The sequence below is a fragment of the Pelodiscus sinensis genome, chromosome 5 (assembly GCF_052426305.1).
Source record: "Pelodiscus sinensis isolate ZL-2025 chromosome 5, ASM5242630v1, whole genome shotgun sequence".
Classification (NCBI taxonomy): Eukaryota; Metazoa; Chordata; order Testudines; family Trionychidae; genus Pelodiscus; species Pelodiscus sinensis.
Window position 1 is genome coordinate 17,997,947 of NC_143056.1, and position 27,605 is coordinate 18,025,551.

Sequence of the window (27,605 nt, forward strand, 5' to 3'; positions counted from 1 at the left end):
TTCATATACATTGGTTATGTTTATATCTGTTTGGGGACTGATTTAGAGAACTGCTGATTACTCCCAGATCCAGCTGAAGTGATGGTGAAGTTGTAGATACACAACTCTTCTGAAAAAATCAGGAGGCTTTTAAAATGTCAGTGGGGCTTTTTGCTTAAACACTTTTGAATATCCCTCTCCCCCGAAGTCTAACTAAAACACTGGAAAAACAATGGTTCAAAATACATTTAATTCAATTTGATGTGTCTGGCCTTTTTTCTGTTAAAATACACATAGGCACTTGTGAAAAGCAGTGTGAATCACTATGGCACTTCTTACTTGCATGTTTTAGTTTTATAAAATGCTATAGTTGCTGATCATAGTATGTCATGAAAAAGCTTTTAAAACTACATTGCATCATTTCTAATAGCTTTCTTTTTAGCCCTTTTATTTCAACCATGGTGAAATGGAGACAAAATTCACTCTGACTGATTTTTACTGTACTTTTAAGAGCCCAGTGTATCCTTTCTTATAATTTATGTAGCTATCTTTAAAACTGCAGTGTTTAATGAAACTTCATTTGCATCTTCTCCCACTAGAGACAGCTGTAGGTTAGGACTAGCCTGAGTAAGCTGTGCCAAAGGTAGGAGTAAGGAGTTTTGTATGCTGATTAATTCTCTTGGACTCCTTTGGGACTATCTGGCATTGCTTAAATTGATTACTGTAAGCAAGATGGCAACATTTTTGACCTTCTATACGAAATACTGCAGGAAAAAAAACAAACTAACTGTGTTTCAAATGTATTCTGAAGTAATATTGAAATGCTGTGCTACAGAATACAGATATTCTGATATTTCCCTGAAATCAGGGTGCTCTTATTGGATGATGTCTACTTTTGAACTTGGGTGTGCTTAAACTTTAAATATGTATGTAAAAATCAGTAATAGTCCATCTTTTATGCGGAAAATGGTGCCCGAATAAGTCAGTCGGTGTTTCTCTGTGTTCTTTATTTTGATATCTTCTATGTATCCATACTAGCTTTATGATTCAGAGCATCTTTTGGTCCCTTAACTAATGTTTCATATTTATACTGACCGTATACTGAAAAAGTCTCAGAGGGTCATATATTTGTTAGTCTCTAAGGTGCCACAGGATTGTTCGTTGTTCATCTGTTTGACAGACATAGATTCTAATTCAGTCTCGGTGACTTTAGCTAGCTCCCCCAAACAATTACTGTATTGTTTTGTAGGTTGTTAGGTGACCCTATGTGAGATTTTTTTTTAAAATAATCTACAGATGTGTGAAACAAGATGAAACCTAAGATGCTGTTCAGTTATTTTTAATGGACTTCTATTTGAGTACAGTGTGAAGGGGTTTTTTTTTAATGCCACTCTGAATAGGAGACCATTTAATCATTCCCCCATACCCTTCCTTCAGCTTCCCTCCCCCTTCAGATTCCCTGAAGATATGATAATTAAGCAGGTGCCATATATTGTAGCTTTGTGTGACCGTGAGAAACAGTAGTAGTTTTAGGATAATCAGAGCTACACTTGAGGCAGAGGCATTTCTTCTTAACCTGTTGGCAGTAATGTCAGTCATTGTCATGCTGACTGCTGTAGGGCCTTAAATGTAATGTACTACTATCCAGCTGCACGGAAAATGAGTAAGAATAAAGCAGTGAGCAGATTTGCCTTGCACTGAATTAGCTTGTTGTGACAGTGGACTGCCATATATGGTCAGTGAAAGGCAAAAGAGCTGGGATAAGCTGTGGAGCGCCAGTCTGGTGCAGACAGTCTGCTGACTCAGGCTTGACCTCCCTATTGGGGAGCACCCTTGACTGCAGTCTGAGCTGGCTCATTGAGATTCAAGGCACAGCCAGAGTGTCCGCAGCTGTATGCTGGAGGCAAAGGCTGAGAACACATCCAGAGTGTGACCCAAAAATAATCAAAGCACTGGCCCCCTTCTGTACTCCTGTGAATAGGGAGACAAACCAGAGGCCCTCTCGCCTCTTAGTGAGCATATTGGGAAAGACATTAGCATACGTTTTATTTTTTTTCCCAAGCTCTCTAAATCCAAATTCTGTTTTGACAGTTTGTTCAGGGGGAAGAAAAGGAGGCATATTAACAAGAAGGGAAACAAAAAGGAAATTAAAAAAATTAAAACGAATATTTTGTTTGGCATCACTGACTTCTCTAATTCATAAGCATCAAATGTATATGCGATTGTGAAACTAATTTCCTGTCTGAAAATGGCTTATTTCTATTTTTAAGAACCCCAACAACGCAAGGAGGACTGTCAGACTGCAACAAAAGAATCTTAGTTTTAATAAAGTTGATTTTTAAAGTGAAGAGACAGAATTTGTTTGAACAGCAGACGCTAATTGTAAATCCCCATCCCATTCTGCAGTCACACCAGTGCACATGAGATGGCATCTTTTAAAAACTTCACATCTTTAAGGAAACTGGCATCTGTTTTACTGAAACCTTATTGGGCAGACAGGATGCAAACCATCTTTGCTTCCATTGAGGTTTTATGAAGGAGTCATTTTGTTTCCTTGACTGGCAAAACATTAGTTCTGCCTTTGGCATAACTTTTATGGTGCACTCAGATAGTAATGTGTGCAATCAAGGAGTGTATTACAATTTTCTCTGTATGTAATATTTGCTATTTTGACCATTAATAAACCTGTTTTTTGATGCTCAGAGTGGAAGAGATAATACATTATTTATCTTTTGTTTCCTGATGGTCACTTTACTAAAGCATGTAATATAAATATAACTGGGGGTTGTCCTCCCCCCCCCTCCCCAGGTTTCTAGGCAGGTTATACTTAGCTTGGGGCATTAAAAGTCAAATGCATAGTTTTGGTAAACTTGTTGGATTCTTGCTTTTGTTAACCTAATTCTTTTTTTCATAAAATCCTCTGTGTGCATGAGTTGAGCTAAAATATTTTAACCAAAGACTGCTTAAATACAGTCTGTTATGAATTAAAGGGTGTGGTGTTGGCTTTGAATGAGCTTGATGCAGCAACAAGCATGCAGCAGTTGGTAAATAAAGATGGATTTTCTTTTGTTCTGCTGGTGCTTGCTGCTCATTATTCTCCACTTACCCTGTAAGCTTCCCAGGGAGTGGCAGCTGTTTCTGATGTTAGACACTTTATCAGGGGTAGACAGCTCCAGATTCAGCAAGACATTGTGGGGAGGAGAGTAAAACAAAATAACCCTGCATTATTGTAAATTCTCTGTAGAACTAACTTTTCACAAACCAAAACAGTTTCATGTTGCACTTTTTGAAATATTAAAGTGCAAGTATACTTTCCAGTGCATCTTAGGACAAAAAGTGCTTTAGGCATGAAACAGATTTTCATAAGTGTATATTAAGGAGTTTAATGTGCTTTATGTGGGGAGGGAGCAGAGACAAGACAACAAAATGAAATTGGTCTAAGGCTACGTCTAGACTGCAAGCCTCTTTCGAAAGAGGCTTTTTCAAAAAAGCCTCTTTCGAAAAAGCCTCTAGACTACAACCAGTACTTTCGAAAAAGCACAGTTTGCATTAAATAGCGCCTTTTTTCGAAAGAGCACTTTCGAAAAAAGGTGTTATTCCTCGTAAAACGAGGTTTTCCATGGTTGAAAAAACTGCCACATTCTTTCAATTTACTGTCGACAGAACGCGGCAGCAATCTAAATCCAGAGGAAGTTTTTTCGGAAAAAGGCCACTTTTTTAGAAAAAACCCTGTAGTCTAGACACACTCTAAGAGTCTTTGTGTCTATATATACAGAAATGTATAGTTTGGGAATTTTTGCAGTTCAAAAATTGCTTTGAGTAATCACAGTGGTGAATAATATTTCACATATTTTTCAGCTAACAAGTTGTAGATGAATTTATTCAAACCCAGCATTTTATATGCAGGATTTATAAATCATACTTTTGCTTTTCTCTCCTTGTACTATTAGCATTCTGTTACTGAAAACAAAGACAACTGCCAAAGCATTACACAAGCAATGAATCAGAGGAAAAAATGTTTTGCTTTGTAAATTGTTCAGTTTTCTATGGTGTTTCATTATTATTTGTTACTGTTATCTGATAAAATGGCAATTTTAATTTTCTTTTTCACATACATTTTGCATTAAAGATATATCTTCCATCTCTTACACTTTGAATTTTCTATGTATTGAGATTCTTGGATGTGAAGCAATAGGACTGATACAAGCCACTTGTGTTATCTTTTTGTTTACTATTAATTGTTTAAAAAATAAAATCAGGACATAATTTTTTTTTAAAAAAAAAGTCAACTCACACTTCAAATATTCCAGTGTCTAGTATTCCAAATACATGACTAGAAAGAAAAGCTTTCTTAAATTTTTTTTAAATCAACTTTGTCCAAGCATTTTTGACATTTCTGTATCTTATCTGTCTTAAGAATTCTGTCTCAGATATTCAAATAGCCTATCATTATCAGTCTGTACTCTAATAAACAGGAAAAATTACATACACAGTTAAAAAGAACAAAAAACTTCACCTCGTTTCATACATTTCTAATGCTTTTCTGGCTGTTTATTTTTAAATTTCCAACTTCTTTACATATAACATTTTCTATCTGCTCTATATTTAAAAATGGTTTCTGAAGGGAGATAAAATTTGACAGCTGTCATGGGTAATGTAGGATTTTTGTTTTTAGCAGTTACTATAGACCAGGGTTTCCCAACCTATGGGTCAGGACCCAAATATGGGTTGCCATTACATTTCAAAAGGGTCGCCAAGTATCTCCCCAGGTACCTATGGGTCCCCATCTGGAAAAGGTTGGGAACCACTGCTATAGAACATCTCATAGAAATGTAAACTTGTTTAGTACGAATAGAAATTTTTATCTACAGATTTGTGTTCTGTGGATGAATTATCAGCTTTCTTAATATTTTATTAATCTATGGATTAAATGTATATTGGAGGTTCTCTAATCACTTTCATATATAACCACAGATAAGTCCATTTCATGCCCATTTTTACATTACTGGTTTATCCTGTCACTTAAGAGCATGTTACGTAATGACACACATGCTATAGTTATTGCACCGTGCCTCACAATGATGCAGGTCATCAAGATATCTTGGTTTTGGACTTCTTATTATTTAATGATTGGTTGTAATCTTTGGCATTGGTTAACAAAAGTCAACATAAAACAAAGGAAGCCAACAATTTACTACGGCCCCAAGATAGACCAAGCATAACATTAAAAAAAAATTATAAATTTACTTCTAGTCTGTAAATAAGAAATAGATCTGGAAAGAGATCCAACTACAGTGATGAATAAGTAAAAATCCCTTTCTAAAGAAGAATATAGAAGATGGTAACACAACCTAATCCCGCCAGGATTTCTATCTGGAATTTATTGGTGGAATAAAACTGTAGGGCAAAAATACAGGAGTGATTAAATTTAAACATCAAATCAAATTATAAAATTTAAAATGGGAATGAGAAGGTAAAATGTCTATTGTAACAACTCAGTACAGTTTTGTGTGAAATCCTGCTCATCTTTTGATTTTAAAGGTTGCCACAGTTCTTACTTACAGAAGAAAGTAAAGTAAAAATCCATTGTTGGACCTTATTCCCACTGTGGTGGGAAGTGGAAGCAGCCACTACTTACCTGACCCTTCCACTCCATCCATCTCCTGTACAAGTGAGAGGGGACTGGCTAGAGTTACTGGATAGGTGCATTCCTAGGAGTGAGCTGCTCCATGAAGCAAGTGAAGTAACTTCCTCCCTCTCTAGAGCAATGGGAGAACACAGGAGAGGGACTTTGATTCTCTGTGGGACAGAGTAGCTACATGCTACTAGGGATGTTAAAATTAGATTAATCAACTAATCGAATAGTCGATGGAATTTCCATCGACTATTCGATTAAAGGCGCTTCCACTTTGAAATGTAGCAAGAGCCTGCTGGGCTGTTGCTACATTTCAAAAGTGGAACACCACCACTGCGCCCCTGCCCCCTGTCATGAAGCTGGAGCTGGGGTGGGGGAGACTACCTTTTAAGCCGGCTCCCCCCAGCATCCCCATCTCTCCCCCTCCCCTTGCTGCCTCTTTATGTTAAAGGCAGCAGAGGCAGGGAGTGATTAGTCGACAAGTGTGTCGACTACTCAGTTAGTTGCTTACATCCCTTCATGCCACTCATTGCAGAGGGCAGATTATAATGCTACACTCCTACTCTTAGTGAATTCGCATGGTAAAACTATCATTTGTAATTTTGGCATTGTCAGGGTCAGATTTTGACAGATGCTGAAGACACTGAAGTTGCAGGAATGGGGCACCTCACAGAATCGAAACACTGTTAGATGCCAAGATAAATTAAATCCCTTTACTGATTAGCTAAGGCCTGGCTCTAGTTCATCATTAAAGAGATATTTCCAAGATTTTCAAGCCCCCGGAACTGAGCTACCTTAAAATTGTTAGGTGCTTAATCGTCCATGGTTGAAACCTATTTCCTTGTATGTTTTTAATTTGAATGTATATATTGTTCAGAGGGGATGAGAGTGCGGTTTATGTTGTAAGGTATGGTGAAACATACAAGTGGATGTTGATTATTTTGACGTCAGTAGCTGCATTAGCTTTGGTAAGTAAAAAATGTTTTCAGTACTGGAGATGGTGCCAGCCTAACAGTACTAGAGAGCAAGTCGCAAAACAGGGACAGTCCAGCCAGTAGCTTGGCTAGCTGCTCCCAATCTGCCTTGTCTAGTCACAAGGATGGCTCTTCTCAAGTGGAACCCCTGTTTAAAAAGATCTTAGCTGAGACCGTCAGCAATCAATGTCTAAGCAGCCTGATAGTAATGACTCTTGGACACTACTGACCTGTGCTGGATTTGAACTGATGGCTTAGCAGTGGAAAGTTCCATAACCTATTTCTGATTCCCAAGAGTTGCCAGTGTTATATTAATGTTCAGAGAAAAAAAAGTATATGCAACATTTTGAATGTAAAAGTTCAATCACAACACCTGTGGATGATTTCCTCTGAAATTTCTCAGGTTATTCTTGACTATTTGTAAACCTTTTGCAGGTTACCATAAAATGTGTAACCTGAAACTGAGGCAGACATGCTAGATTGCATGCAGTCTTTTTCCCCCCGTCTGCAGTAATACTTCTATCCGTGCTAATAGATGTTCTCAGGAGACAGTCCCAATACATATAGGAGATCACCCTTTACATCTTGGATAGACTCCCCCTTTCCTTTACCCTGAGTGTGTTGTTTTTTTTCTTTAGAATAAAAGGGGGTGGGGAGACGGAGACATTGTAGTAACAAAGCGGACAGGCAGCTGTGTGGCAAGCCAGAGAAAGGGGGAGAAGGTAGGAGACTGAACAGAAGGAAGAGGTACTACAGCTGGTGCTAGATGCTGGAATAGGCTGCATCCCAGAAGGAGAGTTGAGCTGTGGTGAGAGGAGAAGAAGCAAGGCAGCTGTAGGGGAGTTCCTGGGGCAGAGTACACATCATCATGAAAGAAATCACCTGGGGTGGAAAGCAGAACAGCAGGAAAGGTTGTGTGGGTTGGTGATGGGGGATGGGAAAGGAGCTGAAGAAAGGAGCCTTGGTCAGTAGACCTGTGTTGCCTTATTTTGTCTTTTTTCTCTGTTTAATTTGGGAACAAATCTTTTAACAACCAGCAAAGATCACCATCTCTTACTAAAGTTAATTCTGCTGTGTGTGCACCTGCATGTTTTTTTTTATTAACTGAATTAGATTAGCAAATTGCAGGTGATGCAGAAAGCTTCTTGGTGCAAAACCCATGTATTTGTATAACACCAAGATTGAGGGCCTTTAGGCACAATGAAATAGAAATAATTCTTTAAAAATTACCTGTATTGTGGTGCCCAGAGGCCCTACATATATGCAATTGGACTCCGCTGTGCTAGGTGCTGCAGAAAAGTGATGAGAGATGGTTTAAAATAGATATAGGCAAAGAGTGAGAGGAGAGACAGAGGCATTGTGAGAGGAGGTGGTATGCCCAAGGTTACCCGGCATGTTGGTAGAAGATCTGGAAATGGAACCCACGTCTTCTGTATCCTATTCCAGCGTCCTGTCAAGTAGACCACTCTGTTTCCCTAATAAATAATTAGGGATTTGATCTTTGCTTCTGTTGCTAGAGTATGGCGGTATTGTTTACATGTAACTATACACTGTCTCTCTAAAGCATGTGTACGGCCAGTGGTATGGTATGCTGTAGGGATGTTATCTTCGGAAAAGAGAGAGCAAGAACTTTTGCACACTAAAAGTTAGGTTTTTACCTTTCACGTTGCGATCTCTCCTGTGGTTCCTTCTTTAGATGAGTGTGTGGTGTTATGTAATGTCAGTGGAGAATTTGCCTTTTTATTCTCTAAAATAATTGTTGGTTTGATAAAGCAGTTGACTAATTACTAAATTACCCACTATTGTTTAAAATACTTGCGCTGCAAAATGTAAATGAAAAAAACTCTTTGTGTCAGTATGAAAAATGACAATAGCAAAAATAATACATAGGACATCTGCTCTGATTTTTAAATTTTAAATTGCATTTTAGGCAGCTGTTGCAGAATTTGAATGAAATAAGCATAGATGAGGGAAATATATAGCTGTTTAATTTTACAAAGTCCTATTTTATGGTTAAATTTACTGTCAATATCTGAATTGATGCCTCTATTTTTCCATTATCTGCAGCAGACCCAAACAGTGAATTAAAATGCCTTCTGAATTAAGAGGATGTACAATATCAGTTTTTAAACAGGTTCTCATTGGAATTCTGGGATATAAGGAATTGGGTTATAATGTATGGCATATTTTTTCTGTTTTTCCCAGGAGAATATATAAAGACATGGAGGCCAAGATATTTTCTGTTGAAGAACGATGGCACGTTCATTGGCTACAAAGAGCGACCGCAGGATGTTGACCAACGGGAATCTCCTTTAAATAATTTCTCCGTAGCTCGTAAGCATTTTCACAGGCCCTCTCGTTCTTATGTGGGTTTTACAGAATTATTGTAAACATAGCCTTTTAAATTTAACATTAAAAGATATTGTTTACAATCAGCTCAAGACAAATGTTCTATGAAAACATATACAAAGTTTTCATTTTATGCAATATTAGATTTTACAGTGTTAAATCTGCTTTGTAGCTTTCTACAAATGATTAATGCAGTGGTGTGATCACATCTAGATTATTTAATTCACTACTATTTTTCAGTCTCTTTTCTATTTGAAATTACTAAATATTGTTTATAGTTGTAGTATAAAATACTCTTTACTATCTTACCTTTACTTTTATTTTGTGCATTATGAAAAATAGCTAACTTGTAGGCCTTCATTCAGCAAGATACTTAAACACGAGTAATCCCGTTCAATAGTATTAGATTAAGAATGTTGCAAACTTGGGACTTTCAACCCTAAACCAAATGATTGCTGTATAGATTTGTGCCTGAGTGTGTTGAAATCATTCCCATTTACTTCCATTGGCAGGGATCAGACCTGACATCAATGGTGCACGTTCAGTTATTTTTTAATTTTAAAATGAAAATTGAATGTTAGAGGCACCCAGAGGATTTTTGAGTGTAGGGCACAATAGAAATTGTTATTGTTTCTAGTGCTGCCATACACAAACACCCGCAATACATGCCTCATCTACTGCACTCAGGACCCCAATGATAGGCATGGCAGAAGAACCTAAATACAATTCCCTTCTGGACATTCTTTACCATGTTCATAGAAATGTAGGGCTGAAAGGAATCTTGAGAGCCAGAACTAGACAGTTACCTCCTGGGTCTTATATGTAACACGATTGTTAATACGCCCCAGATGTTTGGCCTTTCTCACAGCTGCATTACACTGTTGTGTCTCATTCTGTTTATGATGCATTATAATCCCCAGAGGTTTTTCAGCAGTACTGCCATTTAGCGTCCCGTCCCCTCCCTCTGCATTTTGTAGTTGTGCATTTGATTTTTCCTTTTTAAATGAGGTACTTTGCACTTGTCTTTATTGAATTTCATCTTATGGAATTCAGACCAATTCTCCACTTTATCCAGCTAATTTTGAATTCTAATCCTGTCTTTCAAAATTTTTGCAATATCTCCCAGCTTTGTGTGTCCTCTTTTATTAGCAAATTTTATAAGCATATTCTCCACTCCGTTGTCCAAGTCATTAATGAAAATATTGAATAGTACTAGACCCCTTTAGATTCACTCTCCCAGTTTGACAAGGAACTATTCTCTGAGTATATTCTTTCCACTAGGTGTGTACCCACCATGTAATAATTTCATCTAGACCACATTTCTCTAGTTCGCTTATAAGAATGTCATGTGGGACTGTCCCCAAAATCCTTATTAAAATCAAGATAGATCACCTCTATTATTTCCTTTCCATTTACTAGGCCAATTACCCTGTCAAAGAAAGAAATAAGGCTGGTTTGGCAGGATTTGTTCTTGACAAATCCATACCAGCTAGTCTTTATAATCCTGTTATCTTCTAATTCAGGAGTGCGCAATCATTGCAGAGGGGCTACTTGACAAATTTTGATAGGCAGTTGCAGTCTGTCTCCACCAGTCGGGACCTGTGTCCTCCTTGTTCTCCTTTTTAAGGATCGTTACTATGGCTTCTCCTATCATCTCTAAAAATACCCAAAAATAATTGGTGCTGATTTTGAGATGACTTTGGCTGGTTCCCTAAGTACCCTACAGTGAATTTCATCAGGCTCTGTTGACTTGAATACATCTAACTTGCTTAAATTTTCTTTACCTGTGCTTCCCCTATTTTGGCTTTGGTTCCATCTCACTGTCTGGTATTCTATCTTCCTCACATGGATATGCAGTCCACCTTTCTTTTCACCTCATTCTCCACAGCTTTACAAATTGAATCATGTAGTATTTGTTATAGACAGTGCTCCACCGAGTGTCCTTACATGGGTAAGGATATGTAGTGAAATTTGGCATGAGGAGCAGCAATGAACATTTCATACCTGGGAGTCGGGGTAAGGAGCTTGCATATCTAGAAGAACATAGATACCATTTAATGATCTGGTACAAAAATGAATCCCCAAACAGATTTCCTCTAGGGCATGCTGAACCCTATAAAACACAAGAATGTCTTGGGAATTATTGCTTTGCCATCTGTTCGCTTGCCAGCCTTGGTATCCATGTGCCCAACAGGTGTATGTTCACTAATTTTATTATTTTTAAGATGCAGTGAGGCTGGAAATAAAAAATGAGCATGTTATCACATGTTGCATTAGTCCCGAAGGACAGGAGAGTATGTTTGGGGCCTTTTGTCTAGTCAAGCCTGTCCACGGAGAGAGATAATTAGTATTTTTACCTCAGCAGTGTCAGAGCCTATAATGTTTCATTCTTTATGCTGATTTCTCCTTATAGGGCAACAAAGTATAGAAAAGCAGTAAAAAGCCTTTAAATCCTAGGCAGTATTTTTTAGGCACTTGATACAAACCAAGAAGATTAACACCTTCATTAAGTTTGCTGCTACCTTTATTTTGTATGGTAATTATTTAGTAAGGATCAGTGCTAAGGTCTGAAAGTGTTCTGTATTGCCTTCTTTCTTCTTCTTTTTTTCCATAACACATTCAGACGGGATTAATTTATTCCTTCATTGAGGATTCTGAGGATTTTTGGCAGATCAAGCCTGTTAATTTAGGCATATATAATAAGCTCATTACCATGGTATATGAAGAGTTTACAGAAAGACACAGATCCACCATAGGATATAGCTAGCTTGGGGAGGTGGAGGAAAGGTGTTCTTGGCAACAGCTAGTATCTGTAAATACAGTGGCAATGAAGGGTCCGACAGGATCCTAAGGCTGCCAACTATTTTGATGATCAATGGGCCGACCTGTGCATGAACATATCACAATGGTTCTACACTCTTTTCTGGCTTCAAAACAAATTAATGGGTGTAGTCCCTATCTTCAAAACGTTTCACAGCCTGGACCCAGGGTACCTAAAAGACCATCTAAAGCTTTGGGACAAAGATCCTGGCTGACAACACTTTTGGCCCAGTGGAGCACTTATTGAGAGTAAAAGTTATCCAAATGGAAGACAACTTTCTCCGAGGCCAGTCCAAGGCTATGGAATGAAAATGTCCAGGAAATAAGGAACCTCACAAGCCTCCCCACTTTCAGCTCCAAGTACAAGGCACACTTCTTTGATCATGCCTTCAATAGGCAAATTTATTTTATGAAAAACCTACCAAGAGAGGCCTCTCAACTGCACATTTCTCCTGTGGAGAGTGTGAGAGAACAAACCACATCTGACCAGTGTGTAGTCACATTGCTTAATGCCTTACTAGAAGGCATTCCAATTTTATGGTGATGAGCATAGTATAAAAAACTATATAGACTAGAATTTCTCTTCCATCTTGATCACATTTAGCTTAGTTCAAACTACTTTTCATTGAGGCACCGGGCTGTAGCACTTAGGGGGTGTCTAGACTACAGGATTTTTTTGAAAAAAGTGGCCTTTTTTTGAAAAAACTTCCCCTGCATCTAGACTGCTACCGCGTTCTTTCGAAACTAAATCGAAAGAATGCAGCAGTTTTTTCGATTGCGGAAAACCTCATTTTACGAAGAACGCCTTTTTTCGAAAGTGCTCTTTTGAACGCAAACTGTGCTTTTTTGAAAGAGCATCCAGACTGCCTGTGGGTGCTGTACTAGCTGTAGTCTAGACGCTCTCTTTCTAAAGAGGCTTTTTCGAAAGATTCTTTCGAAAAAGCCTCTTTCGAAAGATGCTTGTAATCTAGTCGTATCCTTAGTGTTTTATATGGAGAGTAAGTAGAACTGGGCATCACCTGCATGCTGTTGGCATTTGAGGACCAGTTATGTTACACTCTTGTCCCTCTGAGCCTGCTCACACCTATGTCTTTCCTCAAATATGATCTCTCATTTCATTTGTCTGGGATTGATGTCTGGTAGTCTGTGAAGCATGCTTATAGTTGGGTAAAGACACTGCCCAAATGTATAAAGTTAACTCAGGCTGCTTTTGCATGTATCAGATAAAGAACATGGCCTAAAATACAATTTTCACTCTGTTAGTGTGGTATGCATAGCTAGCAGTGGCTCCAGGAAGATTGATTCTAGCAGAAGTGGGGATAGGCTTTCCCCAGATTGTTGCATGCAACTTTTCAATTTGTTTTCAGTAATTTAACATCTTCAAATGTTTGCTATTAAGTGAAATTCAACAAGGTGGTTGTTTCTTGATCAAAAACTTGTGACAGTGCAGATTTTTCATGGCAAAACTACTCTTGCTCAAAAATTACACTCTACTGCTGCCAGAAATCTTCATATTTTCCATGAAAAAATAGCTCAGTATTCACTCAAAGTAGTATAATCTTCAAGAAGAAAATACTTTTTAATGAAAATAGGACCATTTTCATATTTGTAACAAAATGCAAGAACTCAGATATTGAGTGTTTCAACTCTGTTATGAATAAGTCAGATCTCTTGTTACCCATGTGAGAATAACACGCTGAAGGAAGGGGGCAGATGGTATTAGAGACTAGCTTGATTTTTTTTCCTGAGGAAGAATAAATAAGACTGACGGTCTGATAAATTTTTGTAAAGATGTGGTTAGTAAGTTGCATATATAGTCTTGCAGTCTGCAAGCCCCTCACTACTATAGGATCAGTCTTAGACGTTCATGCTTCGGATGGAAGGGGCTTTGATCCCATCACTCTCTAAGAAAGCTTGTCTGAAAACTCTGCTCTGCAAAATCAGTCTTTCCTTTATTTAAAAAAGGAAAAAAGAAAAATCCTGCTTTTCTTTTTGTCTTCCTTCCCCTTTAAAATGTCCGTTCATCTGTTTCTGTAGTTCACATATATGGTTTGGAAGTTTTCTCTTATAAAACACTTGTTGGTGTTTTCAATTTATATCATAAAAACTGATGCTTAATCTTTCTGAGTTTGCAAGTACCACAGACATGCAGCATTGGATTCCTGCTCTTACTGGTAATTTATTTTGTTTTTCCTTCACTACAAGAGAGGTGGGATAAAAGATCTTACAGCAAACAAGTGTTCATGCAGAAATTTTCTGGAATATGTTAAATACTTTAGTGTTCACACTGGTAGGTAACAAATACATTCAGTTGCTATAAATGGCTTAGGTTAGTGGCATTAGTCCTCGGCCAGGGACACCTGTCAGGCAGGGGAACTGTCCATTATTGGCCCCTACTTCCAACCCCATCCCGCCATCACCCCACCTTTTCCCCCAATGATTTGGCTTCAGGGGTCACTTGCAGGAGCTGCAGGGAAGCAAAGCACACTAGGCAAATGCACACACTCAGCTGCACTCTGTTTCCCTACGGATCCTGCCACTGCAGGGAATGTGGGGGTGGCAGGGACTGGGGGGCTCATCAGCTATTGTCGTGCCACACCAGGGCCTCCCACAGTGCTCCTTGAAGCTGTGTCCTCTGGGGACGGGATGGTAGGGGGATGGAGGTGAAAGAGCGGGGATTAAGGGCCATTACAGACCCTCTCCCTCCACCCTCTGCCGCCTGCTGGGAGTCCCTGGCTGGATTGCACAATCACTCTGGCCAGCGATGGCCTGGGGACTGAGAGTTTGAGAAACCTGGTATAGGAGAACTTCAGTTGCCCACTAAACTACAATTTGTGGACTTTTTGCCCAAGACAGTCTGATTCCAGGAAATATCTTGACTTTATCAGCAGTTACCAGGATCCAATGATACCTTGCTGAATCCGGATGTAAAGTGGCATTCAGAACTCTGTTCTGACTTGCATCTTGTTATTGAATGCTAGGTCTATCCAGTAGCACAGAAAGAAGGGGTACTATGAGACATAACAGTCCTTATTTGCCTTTTTAAAGCACCTTTCTCCTTTTCTTTTTTTCCCCTTTTTTCATTTAAAAAAAAAGTGGGGAGTGTAGGATTCTTCTTTACCATTACTGGATTAAAATGTGATGTCATTAAATAGGGAACAGAGTTTGACACGTTCATCACAAATAATCTGGCTTTTAGCTTAAGTGCTAAGGAAGCAAATATTGTGACATTTTAGAAAGTCACTAGGATAATACTAAGTGTCTTTCAAATACAAAATGGTAATTTGCATTTGAATACCTTGGTGTCTGTTCCTGTTAGAAACAATTTCTGTCCTACTTATTTTAAGACCAAATGCCAAGAAAGAATCAAGAGGTTCTTGATGATAGTTTAAATCATTTTTAAACAGGTTGCAATTTATACTATAAACTTTATTACAAGTGGAGGAAAGTGGTATTGATCCACTTGACAGAACTGACTATTTTCTGAATGGGCAAGTCATCTTCTGCTGATGTTGAGGGTGTGAGGTTTCTTTTTTATAGCAGAACATAAAAATGTAGCATCAGTCATACCTTGTATCAAAGGGCCTGTAACAAATTTTTATTTATGCAGTGATATTAAGTGCACACGGTGCTGTACAGACATAAAAATGGTAACCTGTCCTAAATTGTTTGTTTGTAAACTACCACAAGTAGCACTTTAAAAAACCTTTAAGTCTGACAAAGGTATTTCCTGAGTTCATTGATAAAGTTCAGGAGACTCAGCTACATCTGCAGAAAATTAGGTAGTAACTTGATTAATTTTTTAAAAATCTGTATAGTACAGTACTTCAGTGTAATACAGTTAAAATAAAAATTTCTGCATTTTGTGATATGTGCTGTTATGATTGAGCAGGGTAATTAGACAGCATATTGTTCACCAAACAAAACACTTCTGTGTGACATACTTGAATTATAGTGGTTATTAACTGACAAATCTCTATTATTCATCTTGCTACATGCTTTAAAGATTGCTGGATCAGCAAGCTTAACAAATATCAATGGACAATGCTGATTTAGATGAAATGTGTTGGCATTTAATTGGTCCCGTTCTCTGTACTGAAAAGTCTAGTGTTATGCTGAATTTAAGTAATTTTTGTTTTCGTGGTGTATTACAGCAATATTTACCCTGCTAACTGAAAATATCTGTTCATAAATATTAAGTAATATAGCAAGTGGATCCATGACAAGGATGCTGACTAAATACTTGTAACACTTTTTACTGAACCGTCTTTTAAAAATAATATTGAGCAGAAGGATAAACATAGACAACACCCATTTTTAATCTCTTTAGCTATAGCCTGTATTATTTGTTTCTATTATACAATAGTATTTAGAAGCCTGAGCAAGGATTGTGGTTGACGCTGTTCAAACACAGTCCTTGCTCAAATAGTATACAGTCTTAACTGGACATGGCAGACTAAAAATAAGAGAGGAAACAAGCCAGAAAAAGTTAAGTGACTTGTCCAAAGTCACACGACAGGTCAGTTGCAGAGCTGGAGATAGGACTCTAGATGGAATTCTATCTACTGGAACATGTTAACTCTTAATGTAGTATACAGTGTGAACTACAATTCCTTTACAATGGGGGTGGAGAAATCTCAGGCCCAGAGGCCAGATGCAGCCTCTGGTTTACCTGGAGCTGGCCCCCAAGTCTCAGGGCCCCTCTCAGCATTGGGGAGCCCATGCTGGCACTCCAGACCCACCACTGTCCTCCCCATGGGGCTGGAGCATACAAAATCTACTAGGCTGGGTCCCCGTAGGCTCTGGTGTGGGAGGGGAATGTGAGGAGTGTCTTTCTCCTTCTCATTCAGGGGCCATGTCAGTTTTTTGTTTGGGGGTTTTTGCTTCTCACTTGTGTGGCCCCTGACTGATTTTACAGAGGTCAGTGGCCTCTGTCCCAAAAAAAGTGCCCCATCCCAGGTGTAAAAGATGGTGGCCGTTGCAGGATCACAGTCAGTAGAGTGGAGGTAGCGTAATAAAAGCACAACTGCATCTGTCTGGTGGTGGTTCTTTAATGTTCATTTTTCTAGGGAATGAGGAAGTGCTGTTTATCAAACCTTTGCATGACTCATTAATAAACTTTCTATTTTTTTTTACTACAGTTCTTTTGTAGGACAAGTATATCCTCATCATTCTATTAAAGAAAAATTAGACTTTCATGTGTGAAAAATGCAACATTTCCTGTTGAAAAGCTTATAATTTCAGCAGCAAATGAGGCATGAAATATATTACCAAAAATACATCTCCCAAATACACTGGCTGTAAATATTTTATCTCTCAGACAATGTACTAATTAAAAGCTTGAATTTAAAATGGGACACTGCATTTTCACAATAATAAAATCTGTCTAACACTGTAAGAGTATACTTTCAAGAACAGAATGTATCTAGAATGACGGTACACATTACTAAATTGTATCTTACTGAAAGTGGAACCTGTTAGAAATTTTAGTATTAGTCAAGATGCTTTCTTGACTTTTATGTGCCTTATGTTTACTGTGAAGTTAATTTATAGCTTTAAGACCAAATATTAGTAAGGCAATGCTTTCAGAAAGCTCAGAGCAAGAAATTTGATACTGGAACAAGAACAGCTATGTTTAAAAACTCTTCTATCTCTGTGTTTCGGGCCTTTTTGTTTTATTTGGCTAATGCTTGAGGTTTTCTTTAGAAGGAGGAACTTTATCATTATTAAAACTCTGCTGAATGCAATTCAGAAAAGTAGGTACAAAAATGTGTTAACATAGCCTGAAGATTGATAGTTAACTGTCCTTGTTTGAGTTTGTCCAGCTTCAGCAGCCATTCTGCCCTTAGTACACATCTGTTTCAGCCCACAATTTTAAGCTGTCCCAAGATGAATGGCCATAAAATCTAAATGTTGCTTTGAAAGAAAGAAGGATGGAGGGGGAGAGGACCAATGCCATTAAGAGATGTAGAAATAATTTTGTGAAGAAAGTGCTGTGTGTATGAATAATGGTATAAGGAGTCCACTGTACAGTTTCCGCATGTTATGCAATGATCTGTACTTCTGTGGAATTGTTAGTGTAAAGTTGCAGTATCTGCAGTGGTGAAAACTGTCACCAGAGTTCAACATGGGCATGTGCCTCTTTCAAAAGCGTCCTTATTCCTCATAAAATGAGGAATACAGGACATCCAAAAGAACGCGCTCACTTTTTCAGAAACTGATCCGTTGTCTGAGTGGCTTTTTTAAGCTAAGAGGTCCTTTTCGGAATGTCTCTTGTGATCTTTCCCAGGTAGACGGGAATGTCTCCTTGATCTTTCCCAGGTAGACGGGCCAAATGTCGGAAAAGCCTCTTTCAAAAACAGAATTGGAAAAAGGTACGCAAATTGCGAACCGCAATTTGCGTACCTTTTTCTGAAAAAGAACTGCAGCGTAGACATAACCTAGGTCTTTTTAGTAGTATTATACTGTATGTACAGCTGGTCAACTCTGAAGGCTTTCTAAATAGAATTTGATTCAAGCAAATCTTAAATGCCTATCTACTGAGCTATTTATTGGTTTCATCTGCAGAGCAAACTGTCTTATGCCTCCTAAAAAAGTGCTTAGAGATTTCTGTGGCTGATTAATTGCAACAGTTTGCTAGATAAGAATAAAGACAAATGATTATTTAAACCTGCTTATGTACCATGACTTTTTCTTCCTTGATTGTGGTAGAATGCCAGCTGATGAAGACAGAACGACCTAAACCAAACACATTCATCATTAGATGCCTCCAGTGGACCACAGTAATTGAAAGAACATTTCATGTGGAGACTCCAGAGGAGCGGTATGTTTCATTCATATTTAATACATAAAGTACTTGCAAAAGCAGATGTGAATGTTCAGCGCTATTAGTGCAGTCCTTGCAAAAACTCTGATTTCTCCGGTGACATAGGTCTAGATTCTAATAGGTTTATGTTTTCAAAAGTGCAAATGATCTTGGAGGGCACAGTTTTGGGGTGACCCAACCCGTCACACCTTAACAGGGGAGCTTGATTTTCAGAGGATGGGTGCTCAGCATTTTCTGAAAATCAGACCCCATTTTAGTTGTTGATTTCAGGGCTCTTGTTGCACAAGAAAATGAAGGTTCTCCCACTTTGAAATTATGGGTGAGAGATCCCCACTAAGTAAAACAAAAACCCCAACAGAATTGAAATGTCTCAGTCTACTAATTAACTCTTTTTTGAGGACACCTTTGTAAGAAACAAGTTAGTTGTATTGCTGCTATACTTGTTAATGAGTTATGTAAATAGGCTGATAAAAGTGATGACAGAGAAGTAATATGCTGCTGATGGAGACTTGTATTTCAGCTGTTGAAGGAAACAGAGCTAAAAGAATGTATCTCTGACTAGTGGAGAATTGATCTCTTACCTCCTGAGAGAACAGATTCCCAGTGTAGCTATTTACAGCTACTAGCTGTTTAAATATTTAAATTGCTGTTCAGCTGCTGAATTTAGATTATTCCTGTATGATTGTGGGATATTTAAAAACCCAGCCCTGCCTATGTGCAGCACAGGTATGATACTGATCTTTAAGGTCAGCACATTTTTACCTGATGCTCTTAGATTATTTTCTATGTAGTCTTTCATTCATTGATTCCAGTTGATGTCATATTTATAACATATCATTCTGTTATGATAACCAGGGGACAATGAACACAAAGTTTAAAGAAAAGTAAATTGTGTGTTTTCTTTTATCACTTTATAGCAAATGGTCCAAAAGTGACGGAGACACCTTCTATTTCAGGGGGATTGCATTTGGCTTATTTTTGTTCCTCCCGAACAATTAAAAAGCCTACTTTAAACCCTGGGACTGCTTATACTAGCCATCTCTGCTGGAGACTATCTTTGGGAGATAGTCTAAAGGTACATCTACACTTGTGGTTAGGGATGTGAACAGGTAAGTGATTACCTGGTAAACATCACCCTTAACCAATGATGCTTATCAGGTAACAGTTAACCATTACCTTGGCTACTGGCAGACGGTTGCTCCGCTCCCAGCCCCCCTGTGGTGCTCCCCCTGGCTGCCACTTCCGGCCCTGCAAGAGGCTGGGAGCCGGCAGCCTAGTGTGGAACCAGAAGCAGCCAGGCTGGAGCACCCTCCGCCCACCCCCATTTAATCAGTTAACTGATTAAACTAAATGTTTAACTGGTTAACTAATTAAACAGCATTTTGCATCCCTTCTTGTGGTGGCACGTGGAATATACAGACTGCACACCCAGCTAACACAGGTATAAATAGCAGCATCGATAGCTTAGGTGAATAGAGTCCTCCTCACACCTGAACTCCAAGGTATATACTGTAAGTGGTGCTCTGCATGCTCAAGCAGTGTTTCACACATCCACACTGCCATTTTTAGCAGTGTAACATCTTGCTGTTGGAGCCTTTTCCTGCTGCACTGCCTGGGAAAAGGCTGCATCAGCAGGGATCTGCTGGCACCTTTCCCCAGTGCCTCCCCACTCCCACAGGCTTTTGCTGCCTCGTGTAGCTATATACTGCAGTGACACAGCCTGCCTTTCCCTGTGCCTTCTAGCTATGTGTAGCCTACACGCCACTGCTAGCATAGACAGAATCTAATCTCAGCCCCAGTGAAGTAAATGGTATTTCACCCAAAATCAATAAAAGATCTAAAAATAAACTTAAAAGTAGGAGTAGCTTGAATATCCTTTGATTCTTTAAACCCCAAAGCTGTTTTTAAAAGGGAAACAGAGGAAGGATGTTTTCTTTGTAGTAGTTATTTTTAATGTTTAGAGGTGGGACATAAAAACAGGCATTCCTAGTGTTGAATAATGTCTGTGCCTTTGTTCAAAACTGTGATTCTGTGTGAAAACGTGACCTGCTTTCCCACTGCTTGATGTCACAAGCGTCTAGCCTCAAGACTCCAGTGTCTAAAGGCTTTCTGAGCAAGATTATCATGCAGGTTAAGATTGCCTGGACAAAATCCTCAGGTTTTGCTAACTTCACTTGACATTCCCTCTTTGAGTGTAGGCAAATGTTCTCCAGACAGAGAATACTGAATTGGGCATAATTTGTCTAAAGACACTAGATAGGACAACTATACTAGTCAGATAGTGAAAAATGCAAGGTATTGCAAGGTGGAATGAGGAACGTACAAGATTAGCAGCTCCACTGGCATTTACTTTTAATTAGAATTTCATGCCAGATACTCTGTCTTGGTTGGACTTTGTGTTTGGTTTTTTTCCCCCCTATTTTTATTTTTCAAACTCAAGCTCAGCTATTTTGAAATATATATTTCTAAAGCTATTTTTCTGAGTGGCCCTTCAGAAGCACCTGGGAAATGTATCTCCACAAATTCTGTGTGTTTACCTGCAAATGACTGCTTATCATGTTTGCATGCCAGTGCATATCTGCAGGCGCAGTTCTGGAGGCCTGTCTGAAAAATTTGACCTTTTGTATGATACAATGAAGTGGACACAGCAGTATCTGCATCTTAAATACTTTTAACACTTGCTGCTGCTTAGGAAGATCTTTTAAAGAAGTGTCATTGTAATAATTGGGAACCTTTGCTGCAGAGTCTCTCCAGAATGTTAGAAAGAAATGCTCTCAATTATTTTTTTCTTGTTTAGCTATAGGGTGGGATTTTCCAAGGTATTCAGCATTGGTCTATCTCGGCTCCAACTGTAGTTACTGGGAGATTTTTTTTAGTGGGAACAGAGTTAGGCCAATGTCAAACATTTTGAAAAAAAATCTCATTTGTAAATAGGACTTGTGCTGTATAGGATTTATTACATTATTAATCACAGAACATTTCACATATAGTTGTTTCAGTATTGAATAAATAGGTTGCTAAAATGTGGGTGTTAATGTTAATAGGTGGAGAAATTTCATTCAGCAAAGATTTCTGAAATTCATTAGCTTTTCAGTGGTGTTTTCTTTGGCTTCGTTCTGTTCTTTGTCAGGAATTGTGCTGTAAATAAGTCTAGAAAATGAAGCCTATGGAAACAGTTTAAAAGTTCCTGTTTTCAGCTCTATCTTGGCTTCAGTAAGTGAATACTACTTACCAAGTGCAAATGTTATTTCAAGGACAAAGAAATGGGCCAGTCCGATACATTTACAAGGTTTTTCACAGCTATTTAGAATATTTCACTTCCATTTTTTGGCTTTGGTCCATTGGTATCAAGAGTTTGGGTATATTAAGGACATAGCAAGCTCATCTCTACAGGATTGTCTGCAGGCGAGGGTGTGTTAACTAACCTCTCCTAACCATGACCTTTTTCCTAGTGTATATACATTGCAACACCGTTTTACCTTGACTGAGCGGGTCAAGGTGTAGGATTGGCTTTTTACCTGAGCACACCTTCACCTACTTATTTGAAGTAGAAGGCACTGCATTGTGTCCAGGATAGGAAAAAGGGTGTGGCTAGACTGAGGTAAGTTAATACACCAACTGAATCTTGATCCATTTTTCTAACGTAGGTAAGTGCTTAGTAGAAACTTTCTTAAGGTGCGCCAAAAACAAACAAATAAACCCAACCCAACACTTTTTCCCCTTCGCTGCTAATTACCACTTTTGTTCCTCTGCCAATACCCAAATTTAATCCACTTGATTTTTTGTTTTGGCCTTTCTAGCATGTGAAGGGTTGGGATAAGGGAAAATACCTGACATGTTACAGTTACAAATTTAAAATAAGCTATTGTTAGTATGTGAGTTGGGATTTTTGGTAGACTTGCATTGAAATGAACCAGAATAGCAAGAATATTCATTCTAGTAGCTTCTTACAATGCAGAATTCCCCAAAAGACATTTTTTACTGGAGTTGAAATGGGAAGGCAGCACTACAGCATCTCTATTGCTGAAATAATTGTGGTCAGTTTCCTGTAATCTTATTATCTGTACCTAAAATCAGAAATACTATTTTTTGGGGGGGGGGGAGGGGAATCCCTAAAGCAAGGAGAAGACAACCAACAAATATTTGGTTAAATGCTACAGCTGTATTATATACAAGCATGACAACACGTTTAGTGTCCCCTCTTGACAGCACAAGGACCCTGGAGAGTGGTGGTTACTACTGGAGAACATAGATTCAATTTTAAAAATGGCATCTGTGTGTGATTAGTTGTCAGTGTCAAACTCTTCCATATTTTTGTTACAATGTACTGTTGAAATCCAGAGTGTCAAATAGCTCTGTGTTGTGGAGGTGCCTTGTAGCTTTTTAGGTTTGGCAGACCTAACGTTGAGATGTAATGTGTGTATCGTTAGACAGCATGTTGCCCTAAAGCTTGAACGTTCATTTTGGAAATTGTGTATATTGAAGGTCCTAGTTATACTATTCATATTGCAGGGTCTCAAATCATCTCCGGTTTCTAAAACAATTAATAGCGGTAACAATTGTTATATCAATTAAAAGTGTTTTTGAACACACACTTTTACATCTAACAACACATGGGATTTTTCACCATTCATTGAACTGATTTATCTGATAATGTCAATCACTCTTTATTCTTTTGTGACTCTTGCTGAGGCAGATGGTAATCCAAGGTCATGAATAACAAATGTCATTGCTTACATTTTCTCAGGGAAGAATGGACAAAAGCCATCCAGACAGTAGCAGACAGCCTTAAGAAACAAGAGGAGGAAATGATGGATTTTAGATCTGGTTCCCCAAGTGATAATTCAGGTGCTGAAGAAATGGAAGTTTCTATGACAAAACCAAAACATAAAGTGGTAAGTTAGTTTAGCAGGATCTGTTTCTCTCAAGGGAACCTTGTTACATGTGCACACCTACCTGATGCTACAGCATTTGAGTCCAGCATCAGCGGTCAATCCTTTAGATCCTGAAAAATTCTAAGAGGAGGAGTACGGTTAGGTATCCTGAATGCAAGTGAGAAGCAGCCATTAAGACTACCCCCACCTCATCCTATAGCTATATACAGTATTTGTTTGTGAGATGGTCTTACCCTGTAAATTATAGTAAGGCTTTCTTGTGTGCCCTTGCCTTTCTTACTTTGGTTTGTTTCCAGAGTTGTGCCTAAGTTCTGGGGAAACAAACCAAAATGATGGACAGCAAAAATATCATGCCTGACAAATTTCATCATTAATGAACATTCACTTTAGGCTTTGATGCTTAATTATGGTACAAAATTAATTTATATCAACCTAGGCAATTATCCATATGCCACTCTGAACCACGGCTGCCATCAGCTTAATATGATCCTTACTGATTGGTCCTTAGTATCTTGCTGGAGGGTTCCAGTAGGTGAATGTGAGAAGGACTGTACTAGTTTGGCCAGTGTGCCATGCAGGTGATGGAGAGTTCCTCAGCTGTAGAGAACTCATGCAATTTGAGCAAGGATTGGTCTGATGACTGTTTAGATTAGGGTGGTCAGTAGGTCCTTGAGACAACTGCCCGATGCTTTTGAATGGACATAAACATCTTTGTATTTACTTATTATTATCATTATTGGTGTTGTTTTTTTTTTTGAATGATTGCCTCTGGAGTCTGGACTTTGACCAAGAACTTTGGACCTTGACAAACAAATATTGACTACCCCTGTTTAAATCTTGAAACCAATTGTCCCACACAACCGAGAGTACAATCTTGCTTTTGTTAATGCAGTTCAAAGTGAACTAACCCAGTCCTAGAAGAGAATGTGGTATGGGAGTAGAGTCATCATGGTTTCAGACAGGGATCAAGAGAGCTGTTATCTTTTAATCCTTTCCAGCAAAGCAGTTGTGAGAATCTGGAGACTTAGATCTTCTGTTGCCTCCTTGGCACTGCCCCTTGAAGATACTGGAATCCAAGAGACCAACCCTTTCCTATTTTCCCTCCACCTTTTCTAATAGACAAACATACAAGAAAGATAAATTATACTGTGTTCATTGTGGTTTTTTCTGGTCCAGTCCATGGGTCACAGCAAGGCTGATCCCTCATATATATGGGGAAACTTATTCTGATGTCTAAACCTCAAAGCAGGAATCAGACTGACAGATCTTTAGGATAGAGAAGTGGGTGGCATTCTCAAGCTTGCTCACTGAAACAGGTTGCATGGCCCAAACAACTACTTTTAGCTCTTGCCTATTTCTTGTGAAGAAATTCTCAGTTAAATGGAAGATAGTTTTTTCATTTATTAAGCAATTCAGTGGGTTTTGAAATGTCCTATCCTTGTAAGCGTAACAGTCATTCTTTCTGACGTTTTTTTTAAAATTTTAATTCTCTAGAAGCAAATCATAAGGAGTATGTGCCTCATTTTAACTGACCCAACCTGTCAGGTCATCTACTTCAGTCACTATTTACATGTATTACAAAGTTGGTCATGACCTATATTTAACTTGAATATCTTTAACAGACCATGAATGAATTTGAATACCTTAAACTACTGGGGAAAGGCACTTTTGGGAAGGTCATTCTAGTTAAAGAAAAGGCAACTGGACGATATTACGCTATGAAAATCTTGAAGAAGGAAGTTATTGTGGCAAAGGTGAGTAAATTAGAACATTCTGAGCCTAGTTTATCCCTGGCATAACCCTCCAGCTTCTAATGCAGGATCTCAGGGTTGCAATTTCCTCTGTGTATTTGACTACAGGCAGTCCCCGACTTACGTTGGATCCGCACTTATGAACGGGGCTTTCTCGCCCCGGAGCTCGCAGGCAGCGGGACCACCCAGAGCGCAGTGGTTCTGCCACCTCGACCTCCGGGGCGAGAAAATCTGCTCCGGGTGCCCCTGGTCTGCTGGGGACCGTCTCCAGCAGACCAGGGACACCCGTAGCAAAGCCAGGGAGGTGGAGGGGTCCCGCGCCTCTGAGACTTTGCTCTGGCAAAGCCTCAGAGGCGCGGCACCCCGCCGCCCCTGCGGCTTTGCTCCCCGTGTCCCTGGGCTGCTGGGGGGGGGTGCAGCTAGTCCCTCCCCCCCCCCCCCCCAGCAGACCAGGGAGACGTGGAGCAAAGCCCCGGGCCTGTGGTAGAGCAGGTGGGGCGCTGCTGGTTGTTCCCGCAGCACCGCTCCTTGGTGCTACTGGACCAACCCGGCAGCACCCCAGCTGCTCTGCCCCAGGAGTCCTGATTCAGCTGCTGCCGATCAGTTTCAGCAGCGGCTGAATCTGGACCCCAGTTCCGACTTACATACAGATTCAACTTAAGAACAAACCTACAGTCCCTATCTTGTACGTAACCCGGGGACTGCCTGTACTTACTTGTTTTTATGGAGCTCTTGTTCTTTAGCGATTTGCATTGATAATTTTCTGCTGGGTGGCATTGCAGGATGAAGTAGCGCACACGCTGACAGAAAACCGTGTTTTACAGAATTCTAGGCACCCATTCTTAACAGTAAGTGTTCTTTTTTTTTTTTCTTCTTCTTTAGTAGTACATCTTGTAAGCAAATTCAGCATTGTGACACTTACAGATTTCTTCCTTATTATCATGGTGAAAAAACAAGTCTTCTAGGTCTTCAGCAGTAACTAGTTTTTGGGATGCCTGGATTTTTGGGGTGCACACATTGGGACACTTTCACATTTTTCAGAGGGTTGGTGCTCAGCACACCATACAGTGTCTCTTATTTTCAGAAAGTATCAGTTTGGGCCCCCAGAAATCATTAGTCACTTGTGAAAATAAGCTGCACTGTTCACTTTTTTTGTTAATTTTTTATTACAGATTACTGTTGGAGTTGACAAACCCCAAAATCTGGTCCTCCCTCCACAAGAATGTTGTTGATTCAAATGTGCCACCTAGAAATGAAGATTGACATAGTTGTTTTTATGTAATTTTATGCTTGCTTAAATCAAAATATAACTTCAAAGCAAAGGGCTGCAACTGCTTCTATTGTAAACCTGGGTCATGACCCAAACAAAATAAATCCAAAGGTGTGGCAAACAAAATGGTGGGACTTGTGATGCAGGAATGTACATGACACAACTGGGTGGAGGAACTTTCCCTTTCTCTTCCTGATCTGGTGTGTTTTTTTTTTTTTTTTTTTTTTTTGTGAATTCATGGTAAATTGACAGAATTTCTCAGTCCTCTGGCTGGAGGAGCAGCAGCAGCAGAGAAAACAGTAGGGACACAGATATAACTCTATCCAATAGTAATATAACCCCTTGGTTTTTGCAGGTGTTATCCATGTGTCAGAATTGATCCCTGCTTTAGCTAAGCTCTTGTATCTGACCTTTGTGTTATTTACTAAAACCACCATGGGACCCATGCTCAGGTGCTGCAGTGATGGAGAAGTGCTGGTGAAAAAAACTATGAGAATTTTTTATAAAATATTGCCATATTGTTAAAATAGAATGTGGTATTTTATCTCTATCCCTATTTCTAAAACTTGACTGAAAGCACTTTTGTAAACTTTGATGTGGGATCTGTGCTAAGTCTTTGTTTAAATTTGTTTCAGGCTTTAAAGTATTCCTTTCAGACACATGATCGCTTGTGTTTTGTTATGGAATATGCTAATGGAGGAGAGGTAAGGAAACCTCATTAATAGATAAGCCTTTGGATTTTCCTATATTTTTTGTATTCCGTTTCATGTTAGGATTTACTGACTTTGAGTCCTCATTAACTTACTCATATATATATAACTTACTCATGTTCTAACCCACATGAAAAATCCTACATCAGTGAAGTTGTTCTTTTGAGTTAGGACTACATAAATTAGTAAAGGTTTTCAGGGGTGAGCCCCGGATGAACAAAAATTACAATGTCATCTTCTGGTGTATCTTCTACTGGTTCAGGAGTTTTGGATACCTTGATGCTGTTTTCTAGTTTCTCTGTGCCATTGAAGTTTTTTGTATTATTATTGCAAAGCACATAGTACTTTGATGGCAGAGCTGTAAATGAAAACAAAGGCTATTAGACATTTCAGAAG

The 27,605-nt window shown here is 39.0% G+C and overlaps 1 protein-coding gene across 3 annotated transcripts in view; it reads left to right on the forward strand.

Annotated features, from left to right (window-relative positions):
* AKT1 (AKT serine/threonine kinase 1) overlaps positions 1–27,605 on the forward strand; it is a 112,710-nt gene that overhangs the window by 47,833 nt on the left and 37,272 nt on the right. For all 3 annotated transcript variants that reach the window (XM_089778337.1, XM_089778336.1, XM_089778338.1), the window contains exons 3-8: positions 8,794–8,922; positions 18,469–18,580; positions 23,331–23,478; positions 25,101–25,232; positions 26,012–26,077; positions 27,135–27,203. In XM_089778337.1, coding sequence (XP_089634463.1) covers positions 8,794–8,922; positions 18,469–18,580; positions 23,331–23,478; positions 25,101–25,232; positions 26,012–26,077; positions 27,135–27,203 — 656 coding nt within the window. The remainder of the gene's footprint in view (positions 1–8,793; positions 8,923–18,468; positions 18,581–23,330; positions 23,479–25,100; positions 25,233–26,011; positions 26,078–27,134; positions 27,204–27,605) is intronic.